This window comes from Mobula hypostoma, chromosome 26 (genome assembly GCF_963921235.1).
Source record: "Mobula hypostoma chromosome 26, sMobHyp1.1, whole genome shotgun sequence".
NCBI lineage: Eukaryota > Metazoa > Chordata > Chondrichthyes > Myliobatiformes > Myliobatidae > Mobula > Mobula hypostoma.
This window is the reverse complement of record NC_086122.1, coordinates 22,480,155-22,502,537: the sequence shown is the minus strand read 5'-3', so window position 1 is coordinate 22,502,537 and position 22,383 is coordinate 22,480,155. Positions and strand designations below refer to the sequence as shown.

Below are 22,383 nucleotides of genomic sequence, written 5' to 3'. Positions count from 1 at the left end.
GAACATGCAAAAAATCTGTAATTGAAAGTTAATTAAACTTGCATTATCAGTAATTGGTTATTATTAAACCAGCAAATCATTTGTTATGTCTCCCCTCTCACAGTGAAACGGAGACACCTCTTTCTCCCTTATTAGGGAGAGAGAGAGAGAGCCTGTGGTATGTCGAATACCAGGTGAACGAGTAGTCTTTGGGGTACTGCAAATCTGTGTCTTTGCTGTTGCTTTGCTGCATGCTTGAGTGCTCGGTTTTGGGTGCCGATGCTTTCTTTTTTGGTTGGGGGAGGGAGATTGTTGCTGCCACGTGCACACAGGAGGGAGGGGAGATAGGGGGGACCTTGGTGTTCTAAGGTTTTAACTGTCATTCATTCTTTGGGGGCACTCCTCTGTTTTCATTGCTGGTTGCAAAGAAAAAGTATTTCAGGAGGTATGTTCAAGCAACACACACAAAAAATGCTGGTGAACGCAGCAGACCAGGCAGCACCTATAGGAAGAGGTACAGACTACGTTTCGGGCCGAGACCCTTTGTCAGGACTAACTGAAAGAAGAGATAGTTAGAGATTTGAAAGGTGGGGGGAGATCGGAAATTATAGGAGAAGACAGGAAGGGGAGGGATGGAGCCAAGAGCTGGAAAGTTGATTGGCAAAAGGGATACAAGGGAGAGGATTATAGGATGGGAAGCCGAGGGAGAAAGTAAGGGGGAGGGGAGCTCAGAGGATGGAGGGCAGGTGAGTTATAGTGAGAGGGACAGAGGGAGAGAAAAAAGGGGAAAAAATAATAAGGGATGGGGTACGAAGGGGAGGAGGGGCATTAACGGAAGTTGGGGAAGTCAATGTTCATACCATTAGGTTGGATGCTACCCAGACGGAATATAAGATGATATTCCTCCAGCCTGAGTGTGGCTTCATCTTGACAGTAGAGACGGCAGTGGATAGACATATCAGAATGGGAATGGGACATGGAATTAAAATGTGTGGCCACTGGGAGATCCTGCTTTCTCTGGCGGACAGAGCGTAGGTGTTCAGTGAAACATTCTCTCAGCCTACGTCGGTGTCGTCGCAGAGCAATCTGTGGTTATGTGTCTTGCTCAAGGACACAACACGCTGCCTCAGCTGAGGCTCAAACTAGCAACCTTCAGATCACTGGACTGACGCCTTAACCACTTGGCCACGCGCCAACACGTGGTGGACTTTAGGGTTATAGGAAAAAGGTGGAGTCAAGGTTGTGTGGTCTTTCCACAGAGTCACAGGCTGCACCAAGTTTCAGTGTGTCCCTTTGCATTCCCTCAGGTACGTCCCCTTACACAGGGCAAACAGCTGGTTTCAGGACTGAAATCCATCATTCACCCATGTGATTGACCTGCAGGAGCGATCAATTTTTGGGATCAGCCTGTGCAGAGGGGTCCTGCACTGCACAGCTGTGTGAGATGTACCTTGACAAAGACAGCTGTAACTACATCCATACCTTCTTCGCAAACAGTCCCTGGCCATCTCAGCCACACCAAGGGTAACGTCCGATGGGATTGAAGTTCCAATTGTGCATGGACGATTTGATGGGTGGGAAGGTGCTTACTGCAAGACGAACAAGTCTTGGCCTGTTTTGGTGAGTTCTGGCAATTCTGCCAAATGTATTTGACAGTCTGCTTGGGAAAGCATTCCAAGGGTTCCAACATCACCTTTACCAGCAGGGCATCCAGGATTTTAAGTACCTGTTTGTGCAATCAGGGGCACAACTCACTTGGGGTTCAAAAGCCAGTGCCTCCAATTCAATTTAGTTCAAGTTTAATTGTCATTCGACTATGCATGAATACCCATAAATACAGCCAAATGAGACAGTGTTACTCCAGGGCCAAGGTGCAAAACTTAATTCCGACAGTCTCATAGCACAAAGCACATGTAGCGTGTACAAGATAGAAAGCACATAAAGCTATTAGTAAGATGCAACCATGCAATAAGTAAGTCCAGACTCCAGCCATGAATGCCACAGACATCTGCAGTCGACCAGAATACTGTCTGTCTTCTGCTGTGCGAACGCTGGGGAGCAGCACCGAATCCAGCCTGGACGCAGTACCACACCACCACCGGTGGAACTCACTGGTTCCAATGCCTCTCTCCTGGTGGCTGAAAACAGGCGACACCATGGCTTGAGGCTTACTCCTCCCTTCAACCGAGGCCACGCGGCTACCCCGCCCTCTGCCATTAAATCAGCGAATTGAACTTGTGGCATTTGACATTAACATCATCCAAAAGGGTCTTACAATCACAAGAAAAGTGACCAAGACAATCACTCACTATTAGGTTGTACAATATGCATCTCCTCCATTTCCAACTCTCTGATGGCGTACACCTGCAGTTCTTTCAATGTATAGAAGAACTCTGCTGCGATAATACAAAGACATTTTAAAAGGACGATAGCACCTTTTGTTGACGCCTTAGAAGCAGCTGCAATCAACCATGTGCCACCATTTTACCAGAGGCTACAGAAAGCAGCGTCCGACAATACGGACACTCACCATTCAGGATGTGCCTTATTCTCCTTCCTACCATCAGGGAGGAGGTAGAGGAGTCCAAAGGCCCACACTTAATGTTTTAGGGACAGCTTCATCTAATCCACTATCAGATTTCTAAGTGATCCCGGAATCCATGAGCACTACATTGCTGTTCCTCTTCGCACCATTTATCTATCAAACTATCTATTTATTATAACTTAACAGTATTTATTTATTTCTGACATTGTGGAACAAAGGGAGCTGAGATTACAGATCCCCATTATTCCTTGAAAGAGGTGTCACAGTTAGACAGGATCATAAAAAGAACTTTTTATTGGCCTTCGTAAAATCAAAATTTTGAATACAAGGGTTGGGGTGTTGAAGTTGTATAAGCCATTGGTAATTCCTAATTTGGAGTATTGTGTGCAATTCTTGTCTCCTACCTAAATGGGTAAAACTTGAATAGATTTGGACTTTATTCCCTGGAGCAAAGGAGAAGCAGGGGAGATTTGATAAAAGTATACAAAATTATAATGTATACAGATAGTGTAATTTCAAGTAGACATTTTCTAATGAGGTTGTGTGAGACTAGAATGTTAGTTCATAGATTAAGGGTGAGAGCTGAAATATTTATGGGGAATCTGAGGGGAAATTTCTTCACTCAGATGGTGGTGAGAATCAGGTTGCTAGTGGAAGAGGTGGTTGTAGAAATTTGGGTAAGTACATAGATGGGAGAGATGGAGGGCTGTGGTCCATGTACAGGTCAAAGTGATTAGGCAGAATAACAGTTTTACACAGACTAGATGGGCTAAAGGGCCTGTTACTGTAATGTAGTGCTCTATGCCTTTATGTCAGTGATAAGATTCAAGAAGTTTATTGTCATCCTTTAATCTTTCGTTATGTGCTGTGTTGCATGATGTGGGCGATCATGGTCTTTCCATGACCATGATTGTCCTTGGCAAGTTTTTCTACAGAAGTGCTTTGCCATTGCTTTCTTCTGGGCAGTGTCTTTACAAGACCGGTGACCCCAGCCATTATCAATGCTCTTTGGAGATTGGCTGCCTGGCGTCAAGTCGTCACATAACTGGGACTTGTGGTATGCACCAGCTGCTGATATGACCATCCATCGCCTGATCCCATGGCTTCATGTCACCCTGATCAGGGGGCTAAGCAGCTGCTACACCTTGCCCAAGGGTGACCTGCAGGATGGCAGAGGGAAGGAATGCCTTACGCCTTGTTTGGTAGGGACATATCTCCACCCCGCCACACACATTCTTCATTGCACAGATGTAAAGAAAACAGAATGATTGTTGCTCCAAATCCAATGCAGCATAAAAGAATGAGCATTAAAAACACAATAAATGTAAGTATTAAAACAACCTTATTAAAAACAATGTACAAGTAACTGTACATTAATTGGTGGTGGCCACAAGATTGGTGGCACAACGTCCCAGGGTCACTCCAGCTCCAATCAACAGCAAAATTCCTTGCCCTGTTCTTCTTTTCTATGATTGAAAAACACTGCTGTGTATAACAAATACTGAAATCTGCACGCCTATCTTGCTAGCGAGCGGGCTAATGACGGCCCTGCACAGTCACAGCCTAATGTGTGGAGTGAGCCCTCGCTCTGCACCGCAGTCTACTCAGGGAAGTAGTGCGCAAGGACACAAAAGTTTGGTATCCACTTTGCTCATCCCTGTATACCTGCATCCCTGACTGATTGACTAAGTGAGTCAAACCCATTTACAAGGAGGTCAGGACCTGGCCACTGCTTTGAAAGCACGCACTGGAGCATAGTCAGAGAGACGGCTACCCACGATCAATACATCAACATTGATAAATGTGACGGATCAGAGACTGACTACATAGGGAAATATATTGAGGACGTCACCGTGATTAAATTCTCCAACGCCAGGGCAAATCAGAAACCACGGCTGACTGCAGAGATTCGTGCACTGTTTAAAGATCTTGCTGCTTTCAAATCAGAGTATAGGACGGCTCTAATGTCAGCAACAGCCATGCTCTCCTGTGCCTTCAGGAAGGCAAAGCAAGAGAAAACTCACAGATACCTTTGTGACACCAAAGACACGTGGCACCTGTGGTAAGGTATAGAAACCATAACAGATTACAAGTCCAACCTGTGGCTCAATAACAGTGACACCTCCCATACTGACTCCTAATCAAATACAGCTGCATTATTGCCTTCTTCACAGTCACATCGATATGTTGAGACCAGCTTACATCCTCAGAGATTTTGACACCTAGGAACTTGAAGTTGCTCACTCTCTCCACTTCTGATCTCTCTATGAGGATTGGTCTGTGTTTCCTCACCTTACCCTGTCTGAAGTCCACAATCAGCTCTTTTGTCTTACTGATGTTGAGTGCAAGGTTGTTGCTGTGTCACCACTCAATTAACTGGTATATCTCACTCTCATATGCATTCTCATCTCTATCTGAGATTCTACCAACAATGGTTGTGTCATTAGCAAATTTACAGATGGCATTTGAGTTATACCTAGCCACACAATCATGGGCATAGAGGGAGTGGAACAGTGCACTAAGACACACCCCTAAGGTGTGCCAGTGTTGATCGTCAGCAAGAAGGAGATACTATTACCAATCTGCACAGATTATGACCTTCCAGTTAGGAAGTCGAGAATCCAGTTGGAGAGGGAGGTACAGAGGCCCAGGCTCTGTAGCTTATTGATCAGGACTCCGGCAGTGATGGTGTTAAACACTGAGCTATAGTCAACTTTATTGACTGTGGAGGATGTGTTTTGGGACCATGAGAGGTTGTGCAAGATGTGCTCTCCCAGGAGTTTGAAGCTGCTCGCTGTTTCCACTGCTGTGCCATTGATGTAAAGAAGGGTATGAGAGGTACGAGTTCTCCTAAAGTCCATAACTATCTTCTTCATCTTGATGACATTAAGAAAGAGGTTATTTGCCTAGTATCAGGCCCTGAGCTCTTCCACCATCTCTCCATAGGCTGCCTCACCATTGTTGGTGATGAACCCTATCAGTGTTATGTCATCGGTGCATTTGACAATGTGATTGCTGGAGTGTTTTGATGTACATTCATGGGTGAGCAGAGTGCACAGCAATGGGCTTAGCACACAATGCTGGAGGGCGCCTGTATTTAGGATGGTGAGGAAGGAGGAGCAACTGTGCGTCCTGATTGAGGTCTGTAGGTTAGGACCAAGTTGCACAGTGGTGTAATTAGACCGAGGACTAGGAATTTGTTCAACAGTGTCTGCGGGACAATCTTGTTGAATGCTGAAATAAATTCCAGAAACAGCATTATGACCAAAAATATCCTTGTTTTCTGGATTGGTCAGGGCCATGGGCAAGTCAGACAGCATGGCATCTGTTATAGAGTGGTTCTGTCAGTAAATATATTGATAAGAGTCCAATGAGACAGGAATGGAGTTTTTAATGTGTGCCATTATCAGTCATTCAAAGCATTTCATGATGACTGGCATCAACGCCAACGGGTGATAGTCATTTAGTTCTGAAACTGCAGAATTCTTTGGCTCAGGGATAACAGTGGCTAATTTGAAGCATGCAGGAACAGTAGCCCCAGTGAGTGAAATGTCAAACATATCGGCAAAGATGTCAGTGAGTTGGGGTGCATGCTTCCCAAGTGCAGGGCCCGATTTGTTGTCTGGGATAGCAGCCTTATTGGGATTGGCTGCAGATTTCTCCTCGGGCCTGCTGCTGTTACAGCCAATTCTTCCCATTATGTCCAGGGAGGGAAGTGATAGGCAGGAGAAGGAAATTGCTTCGCAGTCACCTTACATTCCGTCTGGGTAGCCTCCAACCCGGTGGCATGAACATCTATTTATCCAACTTCTGGTAATGCCACCCTTCAGCATTCCCCATTCCCATTCTCACCTTATCTCCTTACCTGCCCATCACCTCCCTCTGAATTGATGATCTGCGCCATAAGTTTATCCTCTCATATGGCTTCACTATTCCCATGGACTGAGTCACCATAAAGTCATCTCAGATCCTTACTTGTATCCTTCCAGTGTTGGACTTTCCATCCAACCCCCTCTAATCCTTTACTGTATCTACTTCTGTCTCTCCTCCTGGACAAAGCTCTCTCTCTGCTTCAGTTACACTACACTTCCAACATCTAAACCATCCACGTTAATTTGTCTCTCAGTTCAACGGGCAGGACGTGAGCTTAATTCCAGTGTGACTCTTGTAACAATTCTCAGTGAAAACGAGCAAAAAAAAAGATCTGCTGGAACAACTCCACCTATCAAGTTGTGTCTGTATCAGGAGAGAAAGGACCGACCTTTTTGGGGTGGGTGCTTTGAACCCCTGACCGGGTTGCGTTACTCCAGTGAGTTGTTTTTTTTTCTGACGCAGACTCCGGGTTAAGCAATCTCTCAGCCCTCTCGCTGAAAACAGCCGCAGTTCGCTAGGAAATGAAACTAAACTAATGACGTCGTATCAAATGTTGCCTCTGGAAATTCGCTAGTTATTAAAAGAGGCTCCGACTGTAACCCGCTCTGTGCGCTCGGAATTACACACTTCGGGCGTTGACCATCAGCAGCGTGTTTCGAGTTCTGGTGAGTGTTACGCTCTTTCGTGTCGAAGTACAGTCTCCCAGCAGGTACACTACAGAAAGAGAAGGAATTATTGAAGAAAACGTTGATGCAGGATACTCCTTCAGCAGGTATCATTGGAACAATAGAAATAGTTTTCCAGTTTTATTTAAAATTGAGTGCATACGCACCATTACATTAATAAAGTACAAAATTCGTGTGTCATTTTATTCTTGATATTTTATCGTTGGTGTTGGGCTCAATCTGACATCCGGTAGGATTTTCTGCTGCAAACTTTACCTGGGGATCGTGGCGAGTAAAGGTTCTGCCGTAAATGAACAACCCACGGATAAAGACATTAATAGTGGTGACAAAGTCCATAAGACATAGGGACAGAATAAAGCCATTTGGCCCTTCGAGTCTGCTCTGACTTTTTATCATGGCTAATTATTACCCTTCTCCACCCCGTTCTTCTGCCCTGTTACCTTTGCTGCCCTTACTAATCAAGAACCTATCAATCTCTGCTTTAAATATACTCCATGGCTTGGCTTCCACAGCCGTCAATTCCATCATCCAAATCATTGATATATCATGTGAAAAGAAGCGGTCCTAACACTGAGCCCTTCAGAACACTACTAGCCACTGGCTGCCGACCAGAAAATCCCCCAACTTTTTCCCCACTCTTTGCCTCCTGCCAGTCAGCCAATCTTCTATCCCTACTCGTAACTTTCCTGTAATATCGTGAGTTCTTCTTAAGCAGCCTCAAGTGTGGCGCGTGGTCAAAGACTTTATGAAAATCCAAGTAAGCAATATTCACTGACTCTCTTTTGTCTATCTAGCCCATTATTTCCTCAAACAATTCCCACAGATTTCTCAGGCAAGATTTTCCCTTAGGGAAACCATGTTAAATTTGCCCTGCTTTAACGTGAGCCTCCAAATACCCTGAAACCTCAACCTTAATAGTGGACAGTAACTTCTTCCTAACTACCGAAGTCTTGATAACACTGGTCTATAATTTTCCTTCTTCTGCCTCTCTCCCTTCTTGAAGAGTAGAGTGATACTTGCAATTTTCCAATCCTCGGAAACCATTGCAGAACCTAGTAGCTTTTGAAAGATCACTACTATTACCTCCCTAATCTCTTCAGTGACTTCCTCTAGAATCCTGGGGTGAAGTCTGTCTGGTCCAGGTGACATACCTACCTTCAGACCTTGCAGCTTCCCAAGCACCTTCTCCATGGTAATAGCAACTTCACTCACTCCTGCCCCTTAACACTTGAATAACTGGCATACTGCTAGTGTCACCCACAGTGAAGACTGGCACAATGCATTTAAGTTTGTCTGCCATGTCTTTGCCCCCCATTACTACCTCTCCAGCATCATTTTCCAGCCATCCAATATCCTTTCGCTTTCCTCTTATACTTCATGTATCGGAAAAAAAATTTCTTGTATCCTCTTTGATATTACAGGCTAGCTTACCTTCATACTTCATCTTCATACCACCCCCCCCCCCCATGGCTTTTTAACTGCCTTCTGTTGGTTTTTAAGTTTACCAGTTCCCTAACCTCACACTAATTTTCGCTTTATTATATATACCCTTTCTTTTGCTTTTGTGTCAGCTTGACATCCCTTCTCAGCCACAGTTGTGTCATCATGCCTTCAGAATAGTGCTTCTTTGGGACGTATCTATCCTATGCCTTCTGAATTGCTCCCAGAAACTCCAGCCATTGCTGCCTTGCTGTCATCCCTGCTAGTGTTAATGCAAATATCTAATTTGCAAATATTATTTAGATATTTGTTAATGCAAATATCGAAATGTAAAAGAGAGGCAAGAGTGTTTATATGACTGCTGGAGAGGTAGTAATGGGAACAAGGAAATGGAGGACAAACTGAATAAATATTTTGCATCAGCCTTCACTGTGGAAGACACTGGCAGTATGGTGGAAGTTCCAGATATCAGGGATCATGAAGTGTGTGAAGTTACCATTACTAGGGAGAAGGTTTTTGGGAAACTGAAAGATTGGAAGGTAGATAAGTCACCTGAATCAGACGCTGTACACCTGAGGATTTGGAGAGAGATAGCTGAAGAGTTTGTGGAGGTATTAGTAATGATCCTTCAAGAATCACTAGTTTTCATCTTTTCTCTATGGCTATCTAGTTGCCTTCTGTTAGTTTTTAAAATCTTCCCAATCCTCTAAGTTACAACTAACTTTTGTTATATGTCCCTTGTCAGTCATGGTTGCCTTATCCTCCCGTTAGCATACTTAGTTATCTTTGGATGTATCTATCCTGCACCTTCCAAATTGCCCCCAGAAACTCCAGCCATTGATATTCTGTCTTCATCCCTGCTGGTGTCCCTTTCTAATTATCTTTGTCCATCTCCTCTCCCGTGTCTCTGTACTTCCCTTTACTCCACTGTAATTCCGATATGTCTGACTTTATTTTCTCCCTCTCAAACTACAGGGTGAGTTCTATCATATTACGATCATATGGGTTCCCTTACCATAAGTATCCTGATCAAATCTGGTTCATTACACAACACCCAATCCAAAATTTACAGTCCCCTCATGTGCTCAACCACAAACTGCTCTTGGGATCCAGCACCAACCTGATTTTCCCAATCTACATGCATATTGAAATCCTTTTTCTATCTCCTGTAGTAACTTATATCCCACATCCTAACTAATGTTCAGAGGCCTGTACATACTGTAACTCCCATAAGTGTCTTTTTACCCTTGCAGTTTTTTTACCTACCCACAGGGATTCTACTTAATCTCTTTCTAAAGATTTGATTTCAGCTTTTACCAAAAGAACCAACTCATCCCTTCTACCTACCTGCCTGTCCTTTTAATGCAGTGCGTATCCTTGGATGTTAAGCTCCCAACTATAATCAGCCACAATTCAGTAATGCCCACCAAGTCATACCTGCCAATGTCTACCTGTGTTACAAGATCATCTACTTTATTCCATATGCTGCAGGCATTCATATCTAACACTTGCAATCCTGTAGTCATCAGCATTTTCAATTTGGTCCCCATATTATAATTCAGCTTATCCCTCTGACTGCAAATTTTCAGTATCATCTGCCTGTCCTTCCTCACAGTCTCACTACACAATGCATCGACTTGTCTGTCAATAGCTCTATCCTCATTCCTATCACTCTGGTTCCCATCCCCCTGCCAAATTAGTACAAACTCTCCCCAACTATTGCCCGCAAGGATATTGGCCCCTGTTGTTTTCAGATATAACCTGATCATTTTGTACGGGTCATGCCACCCTAGAGGAGATCCCAATAATCCAGATACCTGAAACCCTGCCCCCTGCAACAGTTTCTGTACTATTATCCTATTGCTGCCTTGACTAGCACATTATACTGGGAGTAATCCACAGATTACTACTCTTGGTAGCCTCTTCCCTACCCTCCTGTACTCAATGCACAGGACCTCTTCCTCCTTTCAACCTATGTCAACGGGGCCTCTGGCTGCTCACCTTCCCTCTTGAGAATCATTTGCAGCTGCTCTGAGGCATTTTGGACCCCAGAACCTGGGAGGTTTTTATCCTCCCAGATGGTACCGAGTACATCTAGTTCCTGGATCTTGTCAGTGACGAGCTGAAATTTGGTGCACCTCCTGCAGATGTAGTAATTAGGGAAACCATTTGGTATCTTGTAGTCCCTCATCTTTCAGGAGGAGCATTCCACCACCTTAACTACCATCCTATCTCTATCTTCTCAAACTTACGTTCTAGCCTGTGCCTGTTCTCACCTAAGCCTGTTGAGCGAAAGCCTGACCACTCTAACACTGCCCACTCCAACAGTGGCCGCACCACTTACACCCTGCTTCTGTTTATTTATCCTGGCTGAGTACATAATAAATTGTCAAAATTTTCAAAAGGACCCAAGTTCTTTTTAAACCTTGCACTGCCTCACCAACAAACGATTTCTTGCGCTAATTGCAACCCACCAAAAAATAAGTCAAACATATGATATTGTGGTGATTAGAAAATTGAGAAGTTTTGGACACCAGCAAAAGATGACTTAAAAGGATGGAGTCAAAAATTATTTGAACGAGGGAAGAAGAAAGAATTTCTACAAATATAAAGGAGGAAACTAATAGAAACAGACTGGAAATTAGTGAACCAATTAACTTAGTCACATATACAACGAAACATACAGTGAAAAGCACAGTATGCATCAAATCAAATCAGTGAGGCTTGTGCTGGGCAGCCCACAAGTGTCACCAGGCTTCCAGTGCCAATATAGCATGCCCATAATACGCTAACCCCTAATCTGTATGTTTTAGGAATATAAGACCAAAAGACATAGGAGCAGAATTAGACCATTTGGCCCATCGAGTATGCCCTACCATGCCATCATGGCGGATTTATTATCTTTCTCAACCCCAGTCTCCTGCCTTCTCCCTATAACTTTGTTGCCCTGATTAATCAAGAACCTGTTAAACTCTTGCCTTAAATATACCGAATGACTTGGCCTCCTCAGCTGTTTTTTGCAAAGAATTTCACAGATTCATCACCCTCTAGCTAAATCAATTTTTCCTCATCTCTGTTGTAAATGGACATACCTCAATTCTGAGGCTATGCCCTCTGGTCCTAGAATCGTCCGCTATAGGAAACATCCTCTCTACATTCAGCCTTTCTAGGCCTTTCAATAATTGATAGGGTTCAATGAGATCCCTCTTATTTTTCTAAACTCCAACGAGCACAATCCCAGCGTCATCAAACGCCACTCATATGTTAACCTTTTATTGCTGAGATCATTCTCATGCACTTCCTCTGGACCCTCTCCAAAGCTAACAAATCTTTTCTACGATAAGGGGCCAAAAACGGCTCTCAATACTCCAACCAATGCCTCAGCGTTACAATAATGCTTCTGCATTCTACTCCTTTCGAAATGAATGCTAACATTACATTTGCCATCCTTACCAATTATTCAGTTTGCAAGTTAACAATTAGGGAATCGTGCATGAGGACTCCCAAGTTTTGAATTTTCTCCCCATTTAGAGAATAGTCCATAGCCACATTCCTTTTGCCAAACATCTCCCTACACTGTATTCCATCTGCTATTTCTTTGTCCATTCCCCCAATCTCTTCTACCCCTTCTAAGAAGAGCTTGTTTCCCTAACACTACCGCCGCCTCCACCTACCTTCATATTGTCACTGTTTACGAACAGAACCACTCCACCCCCTCTGCCTACCTGCCTGTACTTTCAATGTAATGTATGATCAATCTATGATCTTTTAATAGCCATGACTCGCGAGAATCCCACCCCACCATACCTGCCAGTCTCTCACTGCATCATGATCACCTACCTTATTCCGTACACCACATGCATTCAATTACAACACTTTCAGTCCTGTATTCATCCCCTTTTTTCTTTCCAATATTTTTATTAATTTATATATAAGAATACAGCTGTGTACATACATCTATTGATGCTTCCCGACACATCTTCAGTGATGTTCCTGGAATCATTGGGTGTTTCGGGTCTTTCAACATCATACAACCTCCTCCAGGTGACCCAGCCGGGGCTGATCAGACCCCAGCTTGTGTGCAGATGGCTAGCTACTTATGACTCCATGGCTCCCCTCTTTTGAGCCACAGCCACCTTGAGGCCCTCTCTGCCGCATCGGTGGTACTGCGGATGGCTCTCCTCTTCCTCTCTCCCTCGATGCCCAAAATGCTGAAGGCTCTAACTAAAGAACGGGCTACGAATCCCCTACAACCAACCTCCACTGGGAGACACCTCGCTCTCCATCCAGCCTGCTGACAGTTGCTGACCAGTCCTGCGTACTTGGAGAGCTTCCTTTCAAAAGCCTCTTCCAGGCTATCTTCCCATGGGACTGTCAGCTCCAGCAGCACCACTTGCTTAGTAGACTCAGACACTAGGACAATGTCTGGTCACAGGGTGGTGGCTGCGATATGGTTGGGGAACTTCAGCTGCCCTTCGAGGTCCACCAACAGCTGCCAGTCCTTTGCAGAGGTCAGAATGCCTGCCGATGTTCTTTTGGCAGAGTACAGGAAAAAAAATATGTCAATACATTAAGCTAAATTGCATATAAAGACTCCTTACCCTATATTCGTACAAGTCGATGAGTTCGTAACAATGAAAAATAACAATTTTATTATATAAAAAAAATCTTACCCACTACCAAGACTGAAGCTGATTAGTAGAAAAAAAGATTGCTAGTCATCATCTGTGCTTTACCCTTTTTGTTGAATACACCGTTACACTTTAACTCATCCCACTGAACTGCAACTTTGCCATATAATCTACCTGGCCTTCCTCACAGTCTTACTACACACCACATCTAATTGTATACTAACTGCCTCATCCTCAGCCCTATCACTCTAGTTTCCTTCCCCCTGCCAAATTATTTTAAACCCTCCCCAGTAGAATATTGTGGGGGGAGGAACTGGAGCACCTGGATGATGCCCATGCAGTCACAGGGAGAATGTACACACTCCTTACAGAGAGTGGCGGAATTGAACCCTGACCTTACAGACCGGCGGAATTGAACCCTGACCTTACAGAGTGGCGGAATTGAACCCTGACCTTACAGACCGGCAGAATTAAACCCTGACCTTACAGAGTGGCGGAATTGAACCCTGACCTTACAGAGTGGCGGAATTGAACCCTGACCTTACAGACCGGCAGAATTGAACCCTGACCTTAAGGCTGGCACTGTAAAGCATTGTGCTTACTGCTTCGCTACTGTACTGCCCATAACAGAGACTTTGAACAAACATTTTGTATTTGTTTTTATTATGGGATGCTTTAAGTGCATCCCAATAATAAGGGAACATCCTGTGGGTAGGGTGGAAGGAGAAAACTTCTGAGAATTATTATCACTGGAGAGGAAAGACATAAGTCAAATTGATGTAAATGAAACCTGGTAAGTCACGTGGCCCTGCATCCTCCATCACAACCGCTTCAGGAAAAATCCTGCCTGATGAACCTGTTGAAATCTGTTGAAACCTGTAGGGAGCTAGGGCTTTACTCTTTGGAGAGAAGGAGGATGAGAGGAGACATAATAGAAGTGTGCAAGATAATAAGAGGAACAGATAGAGTAGACAGCCAGCACCTCTTCCCCAGGGCACCACTGCTCAATACAAGAGGACATGGCTTTAAGATAAGGGGTGGGACGTTCAAGGGGGATATTAAAGGAAGGTTTTTCACTCAGAGAGTGGTTGGTGCATGGAATGCACTGCCTGAGTCAATGGTGGAGGCAGATACACTCGTGAAGTTTAAGAGACTACTAGACAGGTATATGGAGGAATTTAAGGTGGGGGGGTTATATAGGAGGCAGGGTTTGAGGGTCGGCACAACATTGTGGGCCGAAGGGCCTGTAATATGCTGTACTATTCTATATATATATATACAAAAGGAGTGACAATAGAATTATTGAATACAATTGGTTGGACTCTTCCGAAGTATCATGGATTCTCAGAAGGTCCCAGCAAAAATGAAATAATAAGCAGAAAACTACAATTAGACTACCATCTGTCATTAGGAAACTGCTTGAATGTTTTTGAGCAATTAGGTACAGCTTATTGGAGATATAACAAGTGAAAGTGTTAGTTATATTTTCACTGGCTTCAGGCAAATTTGAAACCGTGTTTGAGAGAGGGAGTTCATATAGAAACAGGCCCATTCGTACTGACTATCAATCACCCATTTACACCAATCTTACATTAAACCCACTTATTAACTGCCCACTCACTCTCCCCCCAGATTCCATCATTCACCCTATGTAGAACTGATAGTTTTCAATTAACCTGTCACCTGGGAGGAAGCCCACACAGAAAAGGGTTAACTTGCAAACTTCTTGCAGACAGCACTGGAGGACAGGATCGTACCTGATGCAATAAAAGTTTGAAACAACTTTACTGGCATTTTTATTTTAATCTTCTTCTGAGTGAAGTACTCGGATAAAATCCTTACTTATGATCTTTTAAATTCAAATCACTTCATCACAGGGAGATTATAGTGCATTGAATCTTGCACTTCTGATCCTTGAAGATATTGTGAAAAAAAATGCTGCACCTGGTGTATATCGCGTTGCTCTTATCTGCTGCTTTCCACACAGGTGAGAGGATATTTGTGTAGTAATCCCGAATTATTGTAAATAACTTAAATTTACCGTTACTCTTACTATAACTAATAAATAGCTATGCTCCCCCTTACTGAACAGTCTCTCTTAAAATTATTTTATTGAGAATCAAGTGAGCAGTAAAGTCTATATTGAGAATTTAAAAGTTATGTAATTCTTACAGCATTGATATAAAATAATGCCTTTATATTGAATTTCTCAGGTTATTCCCAGAAATAGATGTGAGATAAATCGGAAAACGTTCTGAGAAAATGAGTAATGAAAGTTGAGTTGCTCTCTATGTTTGTGTATGTGATTGAAATGATCTCCTTCTGCTATTAATCTGCTCTTTTTCAGGCTCAAGCTTTTCTATATGTGATATAGGTAAGTCCCATTCTCTTCTCCTTAACCTACTTCTCAGTCACCTCTCTCCCAGATTCATGATGACTGTTAACATTGGTGTTGTAAGGAACAGTTAACTTTTTTTTAATATAATTTACCTTTTTCGTTATTTATAAGGCAGGACTGATATTTTTTTAAGTTGGAGAGTGTCACTTGGTAATTGTTTTGCCTAATGTTACAGCGTGTCTGATCACTGGCTTCAATTCCTGTTTGTCTCATAGCCCTGGATCCCCCATTTTCTTTAATTCCTGACAAAGTCCAAAGATCCACCTCAACCGTTCATATGAATGTTGACTCAATGTACTTGGCTATCTGGAATAGAATGAAGTTATTTTTCATCACACTTTCAAATAGGTATCCCTAAGACTCTTCACTATAACTCTAGATTGCCTTTTGAGGACCAAAAAAAACATTTTTACAATCTTCACCAAATTAAGACACTTGAAATCCTGAATATTTCAATTCTTTATTTAAGCACTAAAGAGCAGAGAATCAATCTACTTAACCTTTCCTCATAAGCCCCGTTCATTAGAGGTATTAGTCTTGTGAATCTTAATACATGAAATTGGATATTTCTTAACACAATCCTCTATCAACTAGCACAAATTTCCATTTTTTTGTACGTCATCCATTTTGCATACTGAATACCAAAAATGATTAGCGGTGGGAGGAATCTTTTTGGTAGCAACTAACTGAATATCTTTAGGTAATCCAGATAACTACATCAAAGGGTTCTCCTTTATTGGTCCTGCTATGTAGATCTTCATAGAACGATAGCATGTTTGTCAAATCCTTTTACAAAACCATATAACCTTGGAGCATTTTCCAAGTGCCCTCTTACCATTTCGTTAATAAAGGTTACAGATTTTTGTCCAATAGCAGTTGATAGGCTAGTCCTGCTCATTTGTCCCTCCCAATGTGGGTAGCTGTATGAAATTAGTTATCCAGACTACTGGAGTTCTGCAGAATTTGGAAAATGCTGGAAGATCACTCTGCTTCTGCTATCTCTACAGCTGAGAGAGTAAAAGTTCATCTTTAGAAGTAACCCACAAAAATGCACCTAAGTTTGGCATGGTTGTCTTGTTGATAATTTCAACAATTAAGCTACATGAGAATCTAGTTCCGGTCTTCTTGCATACTTTGGTGTGATACGGTAGTGTAATGGTTAGCGCAAAGATATTACAACCCGGGCATTCCAGAGCTCGGAGTTAAATTCCAGTGTCATCTTTACGGACGTTTTACATTCTCTCCATAACCACATGGGTTTTCTCTGGGTGATCTGCTCTCCTCCCACTGTCCAAACACATATTGATTATTAAGTTAATCAGTCATTGTAAATTGTCCTGTGATTAGGCGAGTGTTAAATAAGTGGGTTGCTGAGAAATGTAGCTCATTGCGCCAAAAGGACCCGTTCCACGTTCAATCTGTAAATAATAAATCAATAATATCTGCATCTTTGTTTTTACAGATTGGTCGACTGCTGCCTGGGTTGCTGGTGGAGCAGGTATGTCAAGGCAGCTTGTATTGAGGCATTTTTATAACATGTTATTGAGTTCTCTCATAGTGTTTACAAATAAATTGTAAAATGTGAGCAGAATTCAGCCATTCGGCCAAGTAAGTGCTTCGCCGTTTGATCACGGCTGATTAATTCTCCCTCTCAACCCCATTCTCGTGCCTTCTCCCCGCAATCCTTGATGCCGCTACTAATCAAGAACCTATCAACCTACACTTTAAATATGCTTTCAAATGTTGAATGGCATGGACAGAGCGGATGTGGCAAAGTTGTTTCCCATGATGGGGGAGTCTAGTACGAGAGGGCATGACTTGAGGATTGAAGGTCGTCCATTCAGAACAGAAATGTGAAGAGATTTTTTTAGTCAGAGGGCGGTGAATCTATGGAATTTGTTGCCACGGGCAGCAGTGGAGGCCAAGTCATTGGGTGTATTTAAGGCAGAGATTGACAGGTATCTGAGTAGCCAGGGCATCAAAGGTTATGGTGAGAAGGCGGGGGAGTGGGACTAAATGGGAGAATGGATCAGCTCATGATAAACTGGCGGAGCAGACTCGATGGGCCGAATGGCCGATTACTGCTCCTTTGTCTTATGGTCTTATATACCCAGTGACTTGGCCTCCACATCCGTCCGTGGCAATGAATTCCACAGATTTACTGCCCTCTGGCTAAAGATATTCCTTCTTAATTCTGTTCAAAAATGGGTGTCCTCGCGTTCTAACTTCGCAGGTGCGACGATCCCAGTCAACGGACTAAATGAAATCTCATGTTCCCACATGGATAGTTTGATTTCACATCCTTTCATTGTGTTACCCTGCTTTGCAGCTGTTGCAGTGGTCGGGGCCCCCGTTGTCGTTGGCTTTGCTGGGTTCACCGGTGCTGGAGTAGCAGCTGGGTCCATAGGAGCTCATATGATGTCTGCGGCTGCGATTGCCAATGGAGGAGGGGTAGTGGCTGGCAGTGCTGTGGCAGTTCTCCAGTCTATTGGTATGATTCTATGTTTCTCTATAAAGAAACTCGGGAAGAAAAACGATTATAAATATTGATTTTAATTTAATCAATAGTCCAATTAAACAGGCCATATCTCCAGATATAGAGTAGTTGTGTAAATATGTTTGAGGCTTCAGGGGGTGTAAAGCTACTCAGATTCTAATCAATTATTGCATCTAATTCAATAGGTTCAATAGGTACATTTAATGTCAGAGAAATGTATACCATATACATCCTGAAATTCTTTTTCTTCGCAAACATCCATGAAAACAGAGGCATGCACCGAAGAATGAATGACAGTTAAACGATATAACCCCAAAGCCCCACCCCACCCACCAGCTCCCCCCTCCCATACACACACGCAGAAGCAAGACAATGACCCCACCAGCAAAAAAGCATCAGCACCCTCCACCGGGCACTCAAGCATGCAGCAGAGCATCAATAAAGACACAGAATTGCAGTACCCCAAAGACTAGGCATTCAGCCGGTAATTCAACGTACCACAGGCTCTCTCTCTCTCCCCCTAATAAGGGAAAAAGAGGTGTCCCTGTTTCACAGTGAGAGGGGAGACATAACAAACAGCTCGCTGATTTATGGTGTTAGGAGTCCATTGCATTGCTTTTTCCAAGCTCTGCACCCAGAGAATCAGCCCCGGAAAGGCTCAGGTCTCTGGATATAGAACCAGCAGCTAACCCACTGCTCCCGATGTTCCGTGTTCTCCCGCAACACCTCAGTCAGGGGCGACAGCCTTGGATTAGCCCGTCTCTAGAGCCATGGAAATCCGGCACCCTGAAGGCGCTCCAGTCTTCCAGGCCGTGTCCTTGGGATATCAAAAAGCAGCCGGTTGTGAGACCCTGAGAGTGGGACACATTCCCGCAAAGAACTGAAGTCAGAGTGTAACTCCAGGTCAGGGTCTTCAAAAGAACCTTGAAAAGGAAGCAAAGAAATATCAAAGATATAAATGAAACACACACAAAATGCCGGTGGAACGCAGCAGGCCAGGCAGCATCCATAGAAGAAGTACAGTCGACGTTTCAGGCCGAGACCCTTCGTCAGGACTAACTGAAAGAAAAGATAGTAAGAGATTTGAAAGTGGGAGGGAGAGGGGGAGATCCAAAATGATAGGAGAAGACAGGAGGGGGAGGGATGGAGCTAAGAGTTGGACAGTTGATCGGCGAGAGGGATATAAGGCTGGAGAAGGGAGAGGATCATGGGACAGGATGCCTAGGGAGAAAGAAAGGGGAGGAGAGAGGCAGAGGAAAATAGAGAGCAGGTAAGGAGTTATTGTGAGAGGGACAGAGAGAGGGGAAAAAAGGGGGGGAAATAATAAATAAATAAATAAATAAATAAGGGATGGGGTAAGAATGGGAGGTGGGGCATTAACAGAAGTTAGAGAAGTCAATGTTTATGCCATCAGATTGGAGGCTACCCAAAGGGAATATAAGGTGTTACTCCTCCAACTTGACTGTGGCTTCATTTTGACAATAGAGGAGGCCATGGATAGACATATCAGAATGGGAATGGGACGTAGAATTAAAATGTGTGGCCACTGGGAGATCCTGCCTCCTCTGGCAGACAGAGCGCAGGTGTTCAGCGAGACGGTCTACCGGTCTGCGTCGGGTCTCACCAATATATAGGCCATACGGCACCACCTTTCAGGGCCCCAGACGGTCCTTCCAGGTGAAACAACACTTCACCTGTGAATCGGCCGGTGTGATGTACTGCGTCTGATGCTTCCGGTGCGGCATCTGTAGGTTTCCTCATGTTTGCGTTTTTAAAGATATAAATGGAGCTGTTTCTGAAGCTGCAAGTAAAGGAGTCGCCGTTTAGCACCATTTTGACTTTGCTTCGCCCTCCTTAGTCGACAACATGGTTAATATAAATGATTGTCTAAACCTAATAAGATTTAATCTCTGAAATTTTTAATTCAAATTTTGATAGTAAAATACCAAGGAAAAGCAAAACCAGTTGACGAAAATATCAGCATTCCTTAACTCTGTTCTTTCTAACTGGGAGAAACATAGAAGGATAAACGGGCAGATCTTTTCATGAGTCCAGTAGTGAACATACATACCAGAGACTGGGAATATTCACTCTGACACAGTCAGAGCCCTAGCCTGAATGTGTATTTTGCAGACAAGAAACCATTTATCTTCTTGAAGAGAACTCTTCATAAAATACATGGATCACCCATTTCATTGTACTCAGGATGGTCAGTGAAGGCAACTGTGTCTGTTCACACTGTGAAGGGTTTTCAAGCATAGGTTTCCTGCAGTTGTTAACAGCTTAGTGTAGAAATGGCATAAGATTTGGTTTAGGTTTGTCTGTCAATCTTGAGATTCAAAACGCAAGAAGTTGCAGCATATAATTTTAGTCATACATTGGTTAGTCCATGTTTCAGTGTTTTTGAGTTATTAAACAATCTTCTTATTTAGAAATTTGTTAGATATTCTATTTCATTCTGGAAATGAAGTTTTAAAAAAACCTGGATGTCCACAGCAGCTCCTTATCATGAATGTGATCCAGAATTAGAGAATGGGCAAATAATGTTATATGTTTAATTATGGGATGGCACAATGTGGACCCATTCCGTGCAGCTGCTTGGATCTGACTTCAACTGCTGTCTATGTGGAGTTTGCACATTCTCGCTGAGGTTATAAGAGTTCGCCTGAGTACTCCTATTCCCCTACAATGCAAATATGTGCTGGTAGGTTAACTGCCCATTGTAATTTGCCCCTTCTTTTGGTGGTGGTGATGAATTATGGTGGAGTTAATGGTGGGTGTGGACAGTGTGGGGATAGGTTGAGGGGAATGCGCTGAGAATTGAACTAAATGGGATGAATGTCCTGCTTTTAAGTCAAAGGAAAATCTAATTAATACATTGTTCTTTCATTCTTCAAGGAGCCGCTGGATTATCTGCTGCTGGTACTGCTGCTGTTGGAACCGTCGGAGCTGCTGCTGGCTACATATCCAAAATCGTTTATGAGAGTTCTTCAGATAAGTCCTAAATCTAACAGGCTGCTTGCAAGTAGACACACAGTAGAAGACAGCCATGATCACAGCAAAATAGGCTTTCTCTCTTTGGAATAAAAGATTATTTACAAAACTGTTTGTAAGATGTTACAGCATATAATTTTAGATTAGTCTTGCTTAGTCTGTATTTCAATATCTTCTGATTTATGAAACAATCTTCATTGAGGAGTTGGTTAAATATTCTAAACACGTGTCTAGAAATGAAATGGAAAATATTGTAAATGTGGAGTGGATGACTGTCATGAACTGTCAAGTCACTGTTTCACACCACATTTGCAGCCAGAGCTGGATATTTTCAGCTCTGTTTAAGTTTCAGATTTCTAGCTTGTTCAATATTTTTCGCTCGAAATGCACTACTGCAAAGTCTGAAATTGTGCCATTCTAAACCTAGCTACGGGGTAAACGGAAGCTCTGTCATAGCATTCCATAGAATGTTTTACAGGGTTGGTTAAGTGAATCAGTAAATAAATGGTCAACATGTTTTTGCGTGGTCTGTCATCTGTTCATATAGAGCTTGACTATTTCAAATGATTATCAAGGGATTGTCCCATGGTAAACAATGCCAACCTTGAAATGTAAAGATACTGTAAATACTACTTTATTTTAAAATGACTGAAAGAACTAGATTATGAGAACACTCAGTTCTCTTTTATTGTCATTTAGAAATGATACAATGTTTCTCCAGAGTGATATCACAGAAAACAGGACAATCCAAAGACTAACACTGACAGAACCACATAATTATAACATATAGTTACAACAGTGCAAAGCAATACCATAATTTGATGAAGAGCAGACCATGGGCACGGTAAAAAAAAGTCTCAAAGTCTCAGTCGACTCCTGAGTCCCCGATAGCAGGCGGCAAAAGGGAGAAACTTTCTGCCATAAACCTCCAGGCACCGTCAACTTGCCGATGCATTGGAAGCAGCTGACACTGAGTCCATCTGTCCGAAAACTTCGAGCCTCCGACCAGCCTCTCCGATACAGCCTCCCGAGCGCCTTCAACCTCTCCCCGGCTGCTGAGACACGCAAAGCCGAGGATTGCGGGGCCTTCTCTTCCGGAGATTCCGGTTACCACACAGTAGCAGCGGCAGCAAAGCGGGCATTTCAGAAGTTTTCCAGATGTTCCTCCGTGCTGTCACGTCTGTCTCCATCAAATCAGAATTGTGCACGGTCCTCTACTTGACAGATAACAGACATCACCACTGAAGTGGCCGCGCACGCTGCCATCGCACCGCCATCTTCTCCTTCCCTTCCAACTATGGACTTCTTGGGGATTACATGATGGTTTAAGTAATTATCTC

General features: G+C 43.3%; 1 protein-coding gene across 1 annotated transcript; it reads left to right on the top strand.

Moving 5' to 3' along the window:
• Positions 1 to 5,626: 5,626 nt before the first annotated feature.
• Positions 5,627 to 22,383, top strand: LOC134338075 (interferon alpha-inducible protein 27-like protein 2A). The gene is made up of 6 exons (XM_063033607.1): positions 5,627 to 5,665; positions 6,972 to 7,062; positions 15,502 to 15,528; positions 17,015 to 17,050; positions 17,882 to 18,043; positions 20,948 to 22,383. The coding sequence occupies exons 1-6, from the start codon at positions 5,627 to 5,629 to the stop codon at positions 21,052 to 21,054; spliced, it is 462 nt and encodes a 153-aa protein (XP_062889677.1). The 3' UTR covers positions 21,055 to 22,383.

What these genes read in the sequence shown, in the direction of transcription:
- LOC134338075 (XM_063033607.1), top strand. Translation starts at nt 5,627, where the DNA reads ATGGTGAGGAAGGAGGAGCAACTGTGCGTCCTGATTGAG. An exon ending in AACTGTGCGTCCTGATTGAG is followed by an intron (nt 5,666 to 6,971) that starts GTCTGTAGGTTA and finishes GAAATTCGCTAG; the next exon opens with TTATTAAAAGAGGCTCCGAC. An exon ending in GCAGCGTGTTTCGAGTTCTG is followed by an intron (nt 7,063 to 15,501) that starts GTGAGTGTTACG and finishes GCTCTTTTTCAG; the next exon opens with GCTCAAGCTTTTCTATATGT.